General features: G+C 34.6%; 3 protein-coding genes across 3 annotated transcripts; all 3 read right to left on the bottom strand.

The window, feature by feature from the left end:
• Nucleotides 1–463: 463 nt before the first annotated feature.
• LOC125493463 (uncharacterized) lies at nt 464–2661 on the bottom strand. The gene is made up of 2 exons (XM_048636843.2): nt 1887–2661; nt 464–789 (listed from the first exon to the last, which is right to left on the bottom strand). The coding sequence occupies exons 1-2, from the start codon at nt 2514–2516 to the stop codon at nt 679–681; spliced, it is 741 nt and encodes a 246-aa protein (XP_048492800.1). The 5' UTR covers nt 2517–2661; the 3' UTR covers nt 464–678.
• A 3956-nt stretch (nt 2662–6617) lies between these two features.
• On the bottom strand, nt 6618–9287 carry LOC104902588 (F-box protein At3g08750). Its single transcript, XM_048636262.1, has 4 exons — nt 9132–9287; nt 8790–8850; nt 8264–8336; nt 6618–8077 (listed from the first exon to the last, which is right to left on the bottom strand). Exons 3-4 carry the CDS (start codon nt 8332–8334, stop codon nt 6919–6921), a joined length of 1230 nt encoding a protein of 409 aa, XP_048492219.1. The 5' UTR covers nt 8335–8336; nt 8790–8850; nt 9132–9287; the 3' UTR covers nt 6618–6918.
• A 2005-nt stretch (nt 9288–11292) lies between these two features.
• LOC104902587 (nucleolin 1) lies at nt 11293–17493 on the bottom strand. The gene is made up of 17 exons (XM_010690408.4): nt 17265–17493; nt 17119–17161; nt 16839–17011; nt 15656–15769; nt 15482–15574; nt 15267–15395; nt 15045–15170; nt 14781–14897; nt 14604–14702; nt 13754–13810; nt 13282–13367; nt 13083–13200; nt 12612–12700; nt 12446–12530; nt 12266–12357; nt 11706–12025; nt 11293–11574 (listed from the first exon to the last, which is right to left on the bottom strand). The coding sequence occupies exons 1-17, from the start codon at nt 17295–17297 to the stop codon at nt 11549–11551; spliced, it is 1800 nt and encodes a 599-aa protein (XP_010688710.2). The 5' UTR covers nt 17298–17493; the 3' UTR covers nt 11293–11548.
• Nucleotides 17494–18000: the final 507 nt, after the last annotated feature.

Here is an 18000-nt window from a genome sequence, read left to right as displayed (position 1 = left end):
TCAGAAGAAATCGGCTCTCGGAATGACTTGGGTCGGGATTGTTATAACTTATAAGTTATAACATGTGATATAGTGATATAGTATATACTGATATTGTGAATTGTGATTGAGTCATTGTGAATTTTTTGATAATACATTGAATCATTAATACTTATATTACTAACTAGTTGTTGCCCCAAAATAGTAAAATTGTAATATTTGTAGTCGGTTAGGTGAAGGTAGCCTAATGTTCGCTTTTTCTCGATATGAAACAAAGTGTAAAAATATGTTTGTTGTCGTAACACCTTTGTAAAGATCATTAATTTTCAATAGCAATATACTATACTACATCTGGAAGTCTAATTACTTTTATATTGTAATACTTTGATACTGTAAGCCTAATGTCTTTTGTTTTCAACAATGTAGCCAAGACGTGAATGAATGTTAAGACAGCAGGCAAACATAGAAGGTATTGAGCATGAGGTTGAAAATGAAGCATTTCCATAAACATTTAGAACTTATGAAATGTTTTTGAACTGTTCTTCCCACTACATCAGCTTGTCCTATTAGCTGAGTTTGCAAAAAATGCTACATTACTAACTAAGATTCTGAATTTTTCTTCCCACCACAAAAAGCCATTACTAATTCTATACAAACTTGCATATTAATTTAGCATCTACACATTTACTGATATAGTTCTCAAAAAAGACAAAAGTGTTGGCAATTTAGCAATTGGTGAGCATTGGGGATGGCAAAATGGATGCTCCGGCATTCTTCCTTCGTCAATAGCTGTTGTGGCCATTCTCCAGCCTACAAGAAGTCATTTTGCAAACGATTAGAATGACGATGAGCTAGTTTGTAGGGCTTGAAACAAAATAGATGGAATATATTTAAATAAATTTAACAAGGCTACATATCATAAGAAGCGGCCTTCTCTTCTAAGAGTACATATGAAAGAAACAAAACTAACAAAGATTTTTGAACTCCTACAACGACATTTCTAAGAAGGGAGGTAGCCTTCTCCTTAAACTCATAGCAATAGAACAGATGAAGCTTTGTTCTGCCAACTACTTGAAAATAGCTATTATTGCCTCTTTTCAAAGCCAGCTAATCATTTGCAAACCCACAGAGCATCACTTAACTTTTCGTTTCATCTACAATGATCATTTCATATCAATCTGAAATAATCTATTCTAAGCACTTGAATAGTAGGCATACAAAGTCAATAATAAAACTCTTCAATAGTCTATAATCATCTACAAACATGAGAAGATCTTTCACTAAAGACACTTTAAAATTCTAATATTCAATAACTCTATAAAATCAGGGTGCATAACAATACATTCACATGGCAAAGCAACATACAAATCAAAATTAAGTGCTCTCAAATGAAACACTAACCAATGTATATGCATTAACATAATAAATTAAGAAAAGCATTGTTAGATTACTGCCACAAAATCACAAGCATTAGAAAAACATAGTAAAACAAAAGCGCACAACATTGTACTCACTGCTCACCTTGTACTCAGTTTAGATTTAATTGTGATTTAATCAGACGTTGACACGGATGTTGTTGAAAAATAGTGAAAATCGAGTAAGATAATTCTCAATAACAAATATGGCAATTACATGGGACAATTCTCAATAACAACAACAATTGATCATAATATGTATAGTATAATTAATCATAAATCAGACATTTCTCAATAACAAATATCACAATAAAATCTAAAATGAGCCACATTGCAGTTTATAAATTCTTCAAAGCAATAAACACTGATTCATTCACAAAATGCATAATTCCACAAGCTTGATTAGGTTTCTTGAAAGAGCAAGGTTTGCATAAATGTGTAAACAAAAGAAACTATACATGATAACTAAGTAGAGGGGGAAAATGTTAGGACCTCATGGCAAATCTTCCCTTTTACAATAAGGGCTTGGAGGGACACTTGATTCTCCTTGGCTATAGTAGTCTTCAATGTTTGCACACACCGCGCGAAGGTAGAAACGTCCATCCGGACCCTCACAATACATATCGTAGCGCTTGCTTCCCTCCACAACTGAACCATCTCAAAGAAACAATTCATTCCATGGCAAGTTTGGATCTTCATCTGAATCATCTTCAATACTTGCTTCCACCTGACTTCTTTTTTTTTTTTGCCTTTCTTTGTGGATGGCGATTTTTTCTTTGAGATATTTGCTAGTTGGTTTTTCTTCCTCGCCTGAACAGTTTTGGGCTTGCGTTTTTGGGTTAGCTTTCCTTTTCCCTTTTTACTCGAAACCCTAACTCGAGGTGTGTGACAGGGAGCCTTGCAAGGGGGTGTGTAAAACATTTCCTCGACGGTCTTCATGACTTCTTCCAATGTTTCATAGGATTTTTGGCTGAGGAGGCTAGCAGCTTCGCCGGAGTAGAACATCTTCCACGCGAATGGGCTGCCATTAGAGATCGAATGAGCAAGAAGAGTACATATATCACGCTCTTGCTTAGTTTCTGCAGCAGCGCCTGCTTCTTTAAGTTTCTTTGTGTTTATCATAGTTGTGTTGAAGACTTAGAAGATGGTGAGAGAGGGAGGAGTGGAGGGCATAGGGTGATTAGAGAGGAAGGAGGAGGGAAGATGATGGGGTGTTTTGGATGGAGTTTATTAATTTTAGACGTTAAATAGAAAAAAGGGAGGTGAGTTAAATAGGAGTTATTACTTGTGTAATGACTAAAGTATAGGCTTGCAAAAAAAATGGTGTAATTTATATGTACATCGGTACGTAGATTTATTTTATCGGTTAAATCTAATATTACGAAGTTAACAGATAATATCGCAACAATTTGAACAGCTTGTAAAAGTGTTAGGATTAAGAGCAAAATCTATACAGTTATGCTTGTTAAGATAAACAGACTTGTCTGCTCTAAAAACACCATTGATTGGATTTGGTTATTTATATGTATATCTACATGTAGATTTATCTTAAGAGTGCAATATAATACCACGAAGTTCACACATAATATCTTAACAATTGAATCAATGACATTTTACATTTGTTAAAATAAAGAGACTTGTTGGGTTGGAAAACATTATTGTAAGACATTATTGTGAATAGGCCTTTGCAAATAGTAGTATAATAAATGAACTTAGTTTAAAAGTATTCAAATGCGTATTTAAAATATAAAGTGTAGAGTAAAATACATATATTTTTTCATAGACTGCACTTTTTAGAAGCACAAAAACCAGTAGTTGTCACGGCATCTAACAGTGTCTATTTAGCGTCACAAACTAATATTAGAAAGTGGGCTATCAAACCTAGTAACAATAAGGATGAGCTAAACAATTTATGAAACGAAGTAATTTCTTCTCGCATAAACTTTGAAGGTCATGTATTAAAATATTAGATAAAGCTTTTTATAAAAATTGACATTTTATATTTGTATCTAAACACACTAAGGGCTTGTTCTCCTCAGCTTGTTTTTAGTTCAGTTTAACTCCAATCAGTTCAGTTCAGTTCAGTTTAGCTTAGTTCAGTTCAGCTCCATTCTTTTATAACCACTTTGTTAAATATTATTATTATGTTGGTATAATTCACTTTACTAATTATTATTATTATTGTTATTATTTTTTTTTTTTTTTGGTATTGTTTTTTTTATATCATTACTATTAAGTATTATTATTATTCTTATTATAAGTATTAAAGATTCTAACTATTAAGTATTATTATTATTATTATTATTATTATTATTATTATTATTATTATTATTATTGGTATTATTTATTTTTATACATTGACTGATGTTTGGACACTTTATACATAATTTGAGCATATCAATGCCTAGCTAACACACCCTCAATTTCAAATGTATTTTTCCGCATGCCGACATATATATCTATAGTCTTGTAATATCAATATTTTGTTTTACTATAGCATACTTTTTCCGCAACTGATTAGGATTTAGTGACATTTGATTTGAAGCTAATTTTGTAGCTTAAGTGTAGTAATTTCTAAAGGCTATTAGGCATTTAGTTTGTACAAAGGTAGGCTAAGTTGAGAAGGACATCCTAAAATCTATTGAGACAAATTTTCTTGCTTTTGCAATGCTCGTGTGAGAAACTTAAATCCAATTCAATGAGGATTTGGTTCACCTATTTGGTCAAATACCTAGCGACAAACTCCTATGTTCCTTTTATTACAGTATTTCTGAACAAGTTCCTGGATAACAAGCCTGAAGGTCGTTTAGCCGAGGGCTTCCAAACATGTCGTAACCTAAACCCATGCTGACGAATAACCAACCCGCAATATACCGAAAATCCGATTTCTTAATTCTAATTTTTTTTTTAGGTTCTCCCTTCAACCCTTCGAGCTAAATGCGGCACAAAGGAAGGAAAATCCATGGAGCGACTTAAGCAATTTCTTATATTTTAATGCATAACAAAATTCGCATTGAACCCACAAATGTCTATTATTTTGAGTTACATCAAGATTATTAGAACTGAAGCTAGCACATGTTGGAAAAAAAAAAAATTTTTTTTTTGTCTGTACTCTGTACACTATGTTTTAGATGCAATCTTAGTTTGCTGCTACTGTATGTGGCTATGTCATCAGAAGGAGGAGAAAATGGATCATTTCTTCAGCTGTTCTATCACTCGGACCTATTTAATAGAGTTCCCACCTGGATTGTGTGATAAAACTTCCCTTTGTGTAGGTGGAGCTTCGAAGATATTTGATTCATGATTCTTTCCATGGAGGTAAAATACTGCTTCCCATGTCAGTGGCATGTATATCAGAGACAGCAATTGGTGCCAATACCGAGCCAAGAAGTATGGTACTCCCTCCGTCCCATAATATAGTGCTTGCATTCTTCTTTGGGTGTCCCAAAATGTAGTGCCTATTTCTTTTTTATTAATTTGTTTGGACTAAATTATCCTTCATTTCTACATAAAACTTTCCAAAATACCCCTACTTTCTTTTAAAATATGTGTCCCTATTTATTGTTTTACACCATTCCAAGGAATATTTATTGCTCTTTCATTTAATTTTAAAGGAAAAAGAAGAAAAAAACTAGTTTCAAGACAATAATACCCAATAAACATTTACTTAAATATATATTTTTGTCAAATCCTAAAACTCCTTCCATTTTCCTTAATTCTTGTGAAAAATGAGAAGTGGGCACTATATTATGGGACGGAGGGAGTAGTTGGTATTGGAGGAAAAGTCATGTGAAGGATGTGCTAGAGCAACATTATGATGACAATGCTTTGAGGCAATCTGGATTAGAATATCAGTTCCTCAACACATATTTCCAGTTGGTTCTTTTGCAATACTAATCAAGCCTTTGCTCCTCAAGCCGAGGCTCGTGCTTATTAGAAGTCACTGCTGTGTGCCAAAGAGTGTTGTGATCCGACCACAAGAACTCGTGCCTATTAATAATATCAACCGATCTTTAAAGGTGGTCAATTGAAGATATACGAGTGGTTGGTTCTACTTTCCCAAATGGTTATGTGTTTGCAAGGTCCATAGTCGTGAAGTGCATCACCCTACTTGCCATAACTAGGGGTGAAAGTTATTCGGATAAAATCCAAAATCCAATCCAATCCAATCCAAATTAGTAATTCGGATCGGATTCGGACTGTGTTCGGATTGGATTTGGATTGAGAATTTTTGGAAAATTGGATTTTCGGATCGGATTGGATTGGGGGTAATTGGATCCAAAAATCCAATATAACCGAATAGTAATATGCCTTGTATTATGTATGTGGATTGGGCTTAAGTGCTTAACTGATTTTTTATGATAAAAAAACCTACTCCATAGTCCAATACACATAGAACTTCAATCCTTCCCCTAAAGCACTAACTGCACTTAATTCCTCATTTCCTAAATCTACTAGGCTGCTGTTGTGCATAATTTATTTCATCGAAAAATTAAAGTTTCAAAAAAATCGGATTTTCGGATCGGATCCAATCTAGAGTATGAAATTTCGGATTGGATTGGATCGGATTCAAACCCAAATTGGTTTGGATTCGGATTGAAAAATTGAAATCCAAATTTTATTTGGATCGGATTGGATTAGGTCCTAATCCAAACCGCACACCGAACTTTCACCCCTAGCCATAACATCCCGGAAGAGATAATGTTAAACGACTATAAAATGTGTCTAATGAGGAGAGTGCTTTTCTGGAAAACTATTTTCCATTATTCGATTTGAATATTGGATATAAGAAGAGAAAATACGGGCTGAACTCTAGTTTTCAAGGGTGGAAAATAACTTTTTCTCGTGAGCTAGGGATATCACTTTTTCCGTCATTATCAAAAGCTCTATCCATCTCACTTGAGAAAAACACTTTCTCTCTCTCTCTAGCCATGGCGTGATGATCTCCCTCCTTTTCATTATTCTACTTATTACGCGCTCACTCATTTTCCATACTTTCCTTGCTACTAGGCAATGGAAAAGCAATCTAGATTTAAGATTTCTTTTGGAAAATGGTTTTCCTAAAAAAACACTATCGATCAAAAATGTTGTCCATCCAACCAAACACGCCCTAATTTTAATTCTTGATTACGACTCCATGTGTCTCAACTCTCAACTTAGAGTTAACATTGAGTTAGAGCATGCATATTGAAGGAGAAAAATTATAGACAAACAAACTGCGTGTAGAACATAAAAGGCAACACTGATCATACAAGACAGGCAACACTGATTATACAAGACAAGATATTCCTTTATATCCCTATGTCAATGACATAATACAGAATATCCAACTAAAAGACTTTTGAGTTCTTATCACAAAATGGAATATTATAGTATCAACATTCTCCACCAGCCTCTGATTACTCTTATACACACTAAAGCACGCACTCAAACATATAGGCTGGTGTTATTCCACTAGAAACACAAAAACTTACACACTAGGAAGCCTGTGGAGAAAATGAGGAAAGACTTGAGCTTGGTTATCTTATGCTTCAACTTCCTCCGCCTGACCTGACTCAGTCTTATCTTTGATCGAAACCAAACTTTCCATGTACGCAAAAACTCCTTCACACCACCTATCATTCTGAAATGCAAGATCCCGTACTTCTTGCGAACCTCGATCAAGTATGACTAGCTTACCATCTTCACATTGTAATATGAGTCTATTATCTTTCCAATGACCAATAGGACCCCTAACATCAGGAAACGGTCCCACAGTTGCTTTTTTGGTCCAAGACTCCTCATTCCAAGTCCATATTTCAAGATTTTTCTCACTCTCATGAAGTGATAAAAATGCAAGACAATCATCATATATTCCCAAACACTTAGAACTTGGCAGTGCATAATCAGGAACATGAATCTCTTTAAATTCATCAGTAGCCATGTCAAAAGAAACAATCACTTCAGAAGTATACTCAAATGACCCAAACCAGTAACAACATCCATTCACATTCAAGTAACATTTATTGCTTTCTAAATCATAAGCCTTGGCAAGATCTCCACAATATCGCCACGAATTAGTACTTAACGAGTATACAAGCACCGATAAAGGATGCTTAACATCAGTTTCTTCATCATTGTTACTCCAATAACCTTTAATAACAACCACCTTATAGTCTCTAGTTATAGGATCTAACCCGAAACCATAAACTTCATTAGCTGCATAAGTCAAACTAGACGGAAGATCAGCCTTACAGATCAATTTAGGTAAGCTTTTGAACTCATTGATGGCCGGATTCCACAAGGCACGATCACTAGAGTCGTACTGATACAGATAATATATTCCATCACAAGGACCACAGGCATATGAACTATACAATGGAATGCTATACAACACTTCATCAGCTAAAACTCGAGGAGTTTCGTCTACTAACAACGCGTACAATTGAAGTTCAGCATGGGTAACATAATGCTGAACAAGGAGACAACCCCGCCAATCATCATTGTTGTTATAGTAGTTTTTCAGATGTTTTGATTTGAAATTAGGACTTGAAATTATAGCATACCATGATTTGCAAACACTCTTGTATTGTAACAGATCTTTCACTGACAGCCATGACAGAATCTCAATAATCAGATTTTCAGGCAAATGATCCAACTTGTTGATTGCAATTAACATTGACCTCTCTTTTTCATTTCTAATTCTGAAAAATACCCAAAAACAAAATCAGCTATTCTATAGAAATCAAAATCACATACTAATATGTAAGAAGCAAACCCCACATAATCTTTGATTCAAAACAAAAAAAAACTCACAAAATAAATCCAGAAAAAGGAAGAAAATCAAAGTAGAAATTCAAATTCCCACAAAAAGTATTGAAAGTTCTTACCTTTCTTTCAACAATTGGGCGAAACGACTGCCGGTATCCGCCCAAGTGAAACGTTGCAAGGAGAGAGCCATTGCTGCATAACAAACAAAAGAAAACAACACATATTAATATCCGATTATTTGGCAGCAGAAGATAGTGAATAGAATTTAAAATCAAAGGACAAATCAAAATTAGAAATCAAAAGCAGAAAAATGAGTGGAAATAGTACGGTTCAAAGTTGAAGGAATAATCAAAGGATGTGCTTAAAAGTGACTAGTGATTAATATCCGAAAATGTAATGCAAATGAGTAAAAGTTGCTGAAATTAAGCCTCAATCCACGATTTCATTCAACCAACACTAGGATCATTATTTTCATTCAAATTGTGATCTCCGTTACTAGTAGCATAATTTTCATTCGGATTAGAGACTTTCATTCGTTTTTCATGACCCAAATCAAATTTTCTAAATCGAGGAGGCATAATTGATAAAATTTAACACAATCACTAAACAACACAAAAAATATTAATTGGTAAAAAAAGAAACCACCTCAGTTATTCTTTCTGTGTAATTCTTCAAAGTCAGTCTCCAACACCAAAAGGTCCAAAATCTGCATAAACGCAATAAAAATCGGTAAATTAAACTAAGCAATAAAAATCAGTAAATTAAACTAAGCAAAGTGTAATTAACTGAATGAAAGTTTAAATTTATAGCCATTATAGGAATCGATTTTTCCCGTTGAAGAACAAGATCTCGGTGATGCTATATGTGATTTTCACTAGCAGTAGTTTCATAGAAGTAAGAATAGACAACATAGAGAGGAAGAACTAATTTTAGGGGTTGAATTTCGCTAATTTATGGTAAAGAAGATGTGAGGAACAAAGAAAATACCCAGTGGTTAATGGAGTAGATCTGTAGATCGAAGAGAGGGTGAGGAGAGAGAAGTTCTCTTGCTGCCTGCTGGATTGGTATGTGTGTCGGCGTGCTACTTTTTGCAGAAAATGGATTGGTTTGCTTGTATTATTACTTGGCTTGCTTGGGCTACTTCTTTAGAGCTTGTTCTCTTCGGCATAAAACAACTGAACTTATCTGAACTGAACTGAACTGATTTAAACTGAAGTGAACTGATCTAAACTGAACTGAAATGAATAGTGATATGTGAGAGTAAAAGTATTGTCAAGAGCTGAACTGCATTGAAAATAAACTAGAGAGAACAGGCCCTTAATTTTTTTTTAACTTGAGGCGCCCTCTAAAATAGCGGCCCTGTTCTGAGTCTCATTTTGGACTTGTTCAGGGCCGAGCCTGGATATACCTTTGTATATTATTATAGGGGGTTATGGATGAACTATCCACTTATACGTATGCATAAGTCACTTTAGAACAATAATGTTGCACTACATTATTCGATCTCTGTTTTCTAATGTTATCCGTCTATATTTTTATAATATAATCATTAATGCATTCCTATTTGAATATATATTTATTCATCTCTTCTTTACTTTATGTTTTTGTGTTTCTTTTACAAGTTTCGATCTAAATCTTTGATCATTATATCTTAGATTATGTATCTATTGAAAAGTATTTCTTATGATTTAAAATTATATATTGAAAAAAATCTATTATAATTCTATAATCTATATGAGTAAGTTGAGATTTTTCTTATACCAGTAAAAGCTTACAATCATTTTATCCGCTTTGTAATTAAGATATTTCCTCTAGCAATATCAAAAAAAGCACATAAGAGTATTTAAGAATATCTTTAAATAAGTCAAATTAGTTACCTCACATTTCATATGTAAATTTCAACTTTGTTGCGCGATTAAGAGTGATGCTTATAGAATTTAATGTGACTTTAAACACGACTTTAATTGAGAACGTATTTCTTATATATTCATTTGACGTGAAAAAATATTTTTTAAAAAATATAAACCTATTACAAGGGTGCAAATGGCTTACTTTTCTGCAAAGAAATTAGTGAAAGTTTTAGGCATGTTGTAATTAGGATTACTACTTTAGTAACATGTTATCCTAATTATAGTTGTTCTCATGGAGGTTTGTCAAAAATTGCCTAATAAAATCACCTTTGTGCAAAAAACTACATAATGAAAGAAACGTTGTCAAATGTTACTTTATAGAACTTTTTACGTTGTGGATCACTACCTTATGTTGGAATGTGGAGAATTGGTTAGTTTTCCAATATTGATCCCCACATGAAGATTATAATTTTCAAAGAAGATGCATAGAGTAAAAAAAATAAGTATTATTGGAGTGGAAATGAAGAAAGGGAGATGCATGGGACTTGATGGGGAAAAGATGAAAAAAAGAAAGAAAAGAAATGGAAGGAAAGGAGGAAAAAGGGTGGAAATAATGGTTTTTTAAATGTGATGATATCCGCACATGAGGGATCAAAGCCTTAGGAACCTCCAATCAAATGACCCCTAAGACGTTTAATGATGATTATATGAAGCGATAATAGAAAAAAAAACAAGTTCGTGGAGATAAGAAAAAAATGGAGGAAATTAATACCAGAGATAATGCTTAATGCTTAATAAAAACTAATTGCTGATTGTGTCATAAAAACCTTTATCTACGAATTGAAAACTAATTGTTGATTGTGCCATAAAAATCAAAACTAATTGTTGATTGCGCCATAAAAACCAAAACTAATTGTTGATTGCGTCATAAAAACCCTTATCGACGAATTGAAATCTTAAAAACCCTTATCTTAAAAACCCTTATCGTCGAATCCCAACCATCCACCTTTAGCTGAAGGTAAAACATATAGTTATCCACCTGCCCTTTGAGTAATATTACTCTCATTTGGAATCTTCCCTTTCTTCTCATCAAAACACTACATAATCCCTCTTACAAGTTACAACCACCTCAATTCACCATCATTTTTCTCTTATTAAAGTGTCTCAATCCAAAGATGCCCTTAAATTCAAAGTATTTCCTCCAAAAACCAAGGCAAGAAACAACCATAATCATCAAATTCAAGATTGACACAAGCAAAGATGGAATTAGAGAACAAAATGGGCAAATAAGAAGAGAATAATAACAAACAGATTCCTTTAAAGGACAATTATATCCCTATAAGTTTTGCGAAAAAACCATAATCAGATAGAAACATCCATACTATTACACTGTTGTAGTCTCTAGAACAAAATTTCTGCCTAAATACACACTACACTTAGGCACAAACTAAACCAAACATTGAACCAATATCATGGCGAAATTCTGAATAGTGCAAAGATGCAAGTACCAACGTATTACATCCCGCAAAATATGATATCCACCATTTGCATACACTAATCATCAAATGTAGTCTTCTTTCCTGCATTGATCAGACCATAAATTTTTCAGAAAACCCGCAATAAAGAAGATCATAGTATCTTATTTAGACACGATACCAATGTACTGCAAAAAGAAAAAAGAAAAAAAAAACAGGACTCTTTGATAAGGTACCTGAGGCAGCAGCCATGCCAAACTTGCTAGGTCCACCACGTCCTCGACCACGACCACCTCCAGAACTGCGACCACCACCACCAAATCTACCACCACCACCACCACCAAATCTACCACCACCACCACTACCAAATCTACCACCACCATCTCTTCCACCTCTTCCACCTCTACCACCACTTCTACCACCACTACCAAAACCACCACTGCTTTCTCTTGGCTTACTTTCGTTGACAGTCAAGTAAGAGCCTCCAAATTCAGACCCATTTAGCTCAATTGCTTTATTTAATCCATTACTGTCGGAGAAATCAATAAAAGCCATACTGCATAGCACAAGAAGTGTAAGAATGTTATGCTGGAAAAGGTGCATACAAGATTCAAGAAATTATCATATAAAGTATTTCCTTTTGTTGACACCAAAACACCCACAAATTGACACCGTTTTTATTACAAGAAACAATTGACAAAACCAGCCACAAGACAAATTACAATCAACAAAACAGTCCAGGATGCTCAGTTTCACAGACAAAGCCACAAAGGGGAAGAATCAAATAAATACATACCCTTTAAGACAATTATTTTCACGATCTGGTGGGATAGATATCCTTGTAATCTCTCCACATGGGCCAAAGAGCTCTTGCAAGCCACTCCTTGTCTGACAATATAAACAATCAAGTTCAGGAAGTTGCCACAGCAGAATGATAGCAACAATTGGATAAAAAGAAGAAAGCTCAAAAAGACACCTCATCCTCATCGCCATATTTATCGAACCCCCTGACAAACAAGCTAGTGCCCTGGCCACCTCCCTTCTGGAATGAGTTATTTTCTCTGTAGAACAAAAGAATCAGATACAGCCAAAGAAACAAGTAGCAAGAAAGAGAGACTTACAAAAATAGATCATAACTATACCTGGTGTTAGGAGTGTATGCACCTCTTTCACGAGCTAAGTCAAGCCTCACAGCACGATTTAATAAATCTTGGCCATTCAATTCTAGAGCCTGCAAAGAACAAACAAATATAGAAAGTGTAAGACAAGATAGAAACCACCAGATTGTTAAGAGTTAGAACAGTAACAAATAAGCTATGAAAAGACACATTAAGAACCATAAAAAAAGATCAATATCTGATATGTATTCAAAAGAAATCACAGCTACTGAACAAGATTTCACATGATGTCATGGATTAAGTACATGGCAATGTCTTTGCTTGAACAATACAAACAAGAAATCTGGATGTGGCCACTGCCTAACTGATTTTAAATGAAACATACAGCAGACAGGGCAGATCGAAACAAAGCCCAAAGCATTGTAATAGGAGTACAAAAGAAAATTTTCATAGCAGTATAACAGATGGTCAACCGCAATTTCAGAAACATTTTACCTTCTTGGCAGCCTCATGTGTTTCGAATTCAACATGGCCATAACCTCTAAATCTACCATCAGGATCACTGGCAAATCTAACGTCGACAACTTCTCCTGCGCTCTTGAAGAATTCCCGCCTGCAATCAATAACAATGTTTAAGAAGACATTCAAGAATTTGATTGGTCTCACTCGTCACAGCATTAGAAAGATCACATACACATCAGTATCTTCAACATCAAACGAAAGATTTCCAACAAACAGTGTCTTTGATCCTGTAGTTTCAGGAGTAGCAGGAGTTTGAGGCTGCAGAAGAAAATTAAAATGATCAGAAGTTCCAAGTCTGCAAGGGAAAATAAATATCACACCTCCAGATTTTAGTTTGAGGAGTTGGAAGTAGCTTTAAGCTCTACATGCAAGTTAACATTTTTAGAAATTCTAGACACTCATCCAGAATTTATGGCACAACCCTTGGAGGCCTAGGCAAGATGGTTATTAGTCATGATAAATACTATAGTGAACTCCATGGTAAAATTGCATTCAATTAATATGAAAGGGTCATTTAGTAGACACGTCATGTACTGGTTTGATAAATCATTAAACTTCTTGCACATGTTATTGTCCATAATCCCCAGACCACCCTCACAATCAGCCCACAGCCCAAATAGTCAGCTTCAGAGAAAGATGCGCACAGTTTTTAAAGCAGATTTCTTGGTTGCCTCAGCGTCAACCATTTCTACATCCTTGTCCTGAAAACAAACAGAAAACAGAAAAAAAATTAATTCGAACACTTCAAAAAGGTCAAAAATTTAGCAAATCAATGTTTGAAATCAATGAATAACAGATGGATGCTGCAAAACTATTGCCACCATACTAAAGGGAGCAAACATAACGTGACACTTTGAAACAATTCATAGAAACAGTTAGAACTAGAACCACATTACAGCAATAGAATTATAAAAATACTTGAAACAAACATCAATAAATCCTCAGTAAACTGACTAGTTCCTTCTTGCTTTTCCTCTTAAACTTCCTACTGTTACTCATTCAACCACCTTAAACATTTCTGCTGGAAATATAAAACCATAAGTGAAATCAATTTAAGCTCATCTTCATCATAACTGCATTCATTAGACTATACACAGCACGCTTTCCAGTATTTCAGCATCTTTCAATCAGCACAAACAACCAACCCATGGCTAAACTTACTAAGATGATTCATAGCAATTCAAGACCTTCCAACAAGAACATTTCTCATTTTGAGCTCATCTTCATAATATCTTCCCAAGTTCCCACATTATACTATATAAAACACCCTTCCACAATTCCAATATTTCAAGATCTTTCAACCATTAACAAACACACAAACATAAAAGAACATCAAACTTTGTGTAAAGATGGAATAAATTATCTAGACCTTCCACAAAACAGGGATTGACCATTAACGGTCAAAGGGGAGGATAACCCTCATTTCCATGCACCATAAAAATAATGCAAAAAATTTCTAATAAATAGCAAATATTGAGTGGCCTAAGTCAATACCTTCTTTGGGGTCTTCATTGGCTTCTCTTCATCACTGTCATCATCACTCTCTTCATCAGAAGAATCATCTGAGCCACTGCTTTTTTTGGATATTTGTGCCTATCAGCACAGCAAAAGCACTGTTAAAATAAGAGACAAGGATTCATCAATGAAGCAATTTAAGAAAAGATAACAGACCTTTGCCGCTTGCTTTGCCTTTGGAGGCTCCTCATCATCAGAAATATCTTCTGAACTGTCCTCTTCACTACTGCTAGCTTTCTTAGCTACTTTTGCACCGTTGACTGCTGCTGTACCCTGTTGAAAGGAATAAGATAATTAGATCATCCAAGAATCTTCCTTTTTACCTTTAACCAAAGATCATATCTGCTATTACCCCCCAACCCCAATCTGACAATCAAACAGAAAGTGCAATTATATCTATATATATAAACAATCTCCAACCTCATTCTTCTTGGCAGCCGGCTCATCATCACTCTCATCTGAGCTGTCTTCATCGCTATCCTCTTCACTGTCAGAATCCTCTGCTGGTTTTTTCGCACTAACAGGAGCTTTAGCAGGAGCTGCTTTCTGTAACATTATGGAGTGCAATGATGTCAGCTAAAATGAAACCTCCCTCACCATTATAATTCCACAATATTACTATTCAACCATATGATGGAATACCTTTTCATCCTCAGATTCACTTTCATCAGAAGAGCTATCATCACTTGAATCATCCTTCTTTGAGGGAAGAGAACCGTTCTTTGCTGCAGCAGGTACGTTTTTAATCTGAGCAACAGGTTTAGGTTCATCCTGGATATTTACCACCAAAATGTCAAGTCAACAACAACATTCTGAAATTGTTACGGCAACCAAATGCCACACATAGAGATCCTTACCTCTTCCTCTGAAGAATCACTATCAGTAGAATCATCTTTCTTAGTACCATTTTTCGCAGCGGCAACAGGTTGTTTCTTTGGTGCCGGAGTAGCCTGTAAATAACCAACATCAGTTAACTTGCAACTAAAATCTGTTGGCAATTGTATTGTCAAGGAAAATGGACAGAAAATTACATCACTATCAGAAGAATCGCTATCAGAAGAATCTTCCTCTGAGCTGCTATCCTTCTTGGTTGTCTTGACCACAGCAGGGGTTTTCTTGATTGGTTGTGTCTTTTTCACAGCAACCTAACAAAACAAAGACGGCTCATCAGATTAAGTAACAATTTAGTTTAGGAGCAACAGCCAAAGTACATACTACAGACTCAACACGAGCATCAAAATGATAAGGGGGGGAATACAATGATTATCTAAATCCACAGAAGAAAAAAAAAACACAATAACAACGGAATCCATACATTAATATGCAAAATGATGTCAACAACCAAGATGACCGACGGAAAACAGCTAACAACTCCGTCTACACATTACACTAAAAATTAACTTAAGATTACGGGAGTCATTACACCTCCAACAAACCTCTAATAACATCAAGTATGATCCCAGTTTTAACTAATCAAAGAATAAACTACTTCTCACCTACAGACTGTCGGATGTACGATTATGTAAAAACCTCTAATAACAATTGAAATATTCTAGCTAAGCCATGCACCACTAAAATTAACAAGTATGATCCCAGCTTTATCTAATCATAGTATACACCTACATCTCACTAACCAACAACCTGAGAGCTCGTCCCTCAATATACTCTATACAAAAACCCCTAATAGCATTGAAAGTTTCTACTAATGCTATGCACCTCTAAAATTAACAAGTATGAACCCAGCTTTAGCTAATCAAAAAATATACCTATTCTCACGTACCGACAATCAGAGCTCGTCCCTTAATATGCTCTACACAAAAACCCATAGTAACATTGAAAGTTTCTAGCTATGTTATGCACCTCTAAAATTAACAAGTATGAATCCAGTTTTATCTAAACAAAGAGTACACCTACTTCTAACATACCGAAAATCGGGTTAGTTCCTTGACTAACTAACTAGTATACAAAAAACCGTATAACATTGAAAGTTTCTATCTATGCTATGCACATCTAAATTTAACAATTTTAACCTTTTACAGCTACAACAACAACATTAAAAATAGGTTTCTCCAAATTAACAAAAAGGTGAAATTTTGACATTGAAATTTTATAAGTATGCTATGCACCTCCAAATTCGACACTTTTAACCTTGTACAGCTATAACAACATTAAAAATATATTTCTCCAAATTAACAAAAAAGGTGAAAATTTCACCTTAGTCTCTTCATCAGAAGAATCATCTGAATCTTCTTCAGAGCTACTGCTTTCAACCTTCTTAGGCTTCTTCTTCTCTGCCTTTTGCTGCGCTACAACAACCTCATCTCTCTGAACCTTCTGCTTTTTCGCATTCACTGCCTTCTCAATCTCATCTTCTGCTGCTCTCTTAGCTAAAATCACAACAATAAAATCAACAAATTTAACCTAAAAAATCGTAAAAAAAAAAAAGATGAAACTGAAATCGAAAAATTTAATTCATTCAAGTTGAAGTTTATACCTTTCTTTCCAGATTGAACGACTGCAACTGGAGCAGCATCGACCTAAACAACAACAACAACAATACGTTAAATTTTTACTTTTACACGAATTGAAGTGAAAAAAAACATACAAGAAAGATAAGAGAATTAAGAGAAAGAAACGAACTTTGGAGGCGGATTTCTTGCTAGACTTGCCCATTTTGAGATGAAATTAGGGTTTAAGGAGGAGAGAGAAAGAGAAGCTGCAAAACCCTAACGACGAAGGGTTTTACGGCTGAAAGAGAGAGAGAGTGAAGAAAGAAAATAGTTTGGGGAGAGATTTATAAGAGAGTGGAATTGGTGAAGTAGGGTCGAATCATGGAATATGGCGACGAGGCTAGGGAAAATTAGGGTTTTACGGGTTTGGGGGAGATATTTTGTGGGGGTTTGTTAATGTGTGTATTGTGATATTTACTTGCTTGTTAAAAATAGTTGGTGTCCATGTGCTATTACCCACATCATCTCTCTTTTTTTTTTTTAGTGTTTGTCTCGTAGGAGACCCGCCTATTTGTAGATTAAAATTAGGCAATGATAAGACCATAAAACAGAATTAGCCCAATAGTGACTAAGTTAATTTCTTTCAGTCACTAGTTTAATTCATTTAGTGACTAGGTTTACTTTTATATCAAAATTAGACCGTCTCTATTAATATTTTTTGCTTTTTTTAATGGAAAAGTTAGGCCAATATATTTTTTATTTTATTTTATATTTAGCTAGAAAGAAAGAAACTATGGAGGAATTCAATTAACTGGCCATCTTAAAGAATTCTTACCGATGATTTTGGAAAAAGCAATATTAGGAGATTCAAACCAATAATAGAGATTAAAAGTGGAATGGACATGATTTGTCATCCAGTCGGCAGC

The sequence above is a fragment of the Beta vulgaris genome, chromosome 9, assembly GCF_026745355.1.
Source record: "Beta vulgaris subsp. vulgaris cultivar EL10 chromosome 9, EL10.2, whole genome shotgun sequence".
Taxonomy (NCBI): domain Eukaryota; kingdom Viridiplantae; phylum Streptophyta; class Magnoliopsida; order Caryophyllales; family Amaranthaceae; genus Beta; species Beta vulgaris.
This window is presented reverse-complemented; position numbering and strand designations above follow the sequence as displayed.

Bases quoted from the DNA above. Each gene is read 5' to 3' on its own strand.
- LOC125493463 (XM_048636843.2), bottom strand. From the start codon at position 2,516: ATGATAAACACAAAGAAACTTAAAGAAGCAGGCGCTGCTGCAGAAACT. The intron at 790-1,886 runs GTCCTAACATTT...GACTTCTTGTAG, and splicing joins AAGGGAAGATTTGCCATGAG to GCTGGAGAATGGCCACAACA.
- LOC104902588 (XM_048636262.1), bottom strand. From the start codon at position 8,334: ATGGCTCTCTCCTTGCAACGTTTCACTTGGGCGGATACCGGCAGTCGT. The intron at 8,078-8,263 runs GTAAGAACTTTC...GGTATTTTTCAG, and splicing joins GCCCAATTGTTGAAAGAAAG to AATTAGAAATGAAAAAGAGA.
- LOC104902587 (XM_010690408.4), bottom strand. From the start codon at position 17,297: ATGGGCAAGTCTAGCAAGAAATCCGCCTCCAAA. The intron at 17,162-17,264 runs GTTCGTTTCTTT...GTTGTTGTTTAG, and splicing joins GCAAGAAATCCGCCTCCAAA to GTCGATGCTGCTCCAGTTGC. The intron at 11,575-11,705 runs GTACCTTATCAA...TGATCAATGCAG, and splicing joins TGGCATGGCTGCTGCCTCAG to GAAAGAAGACTACATTTGAT.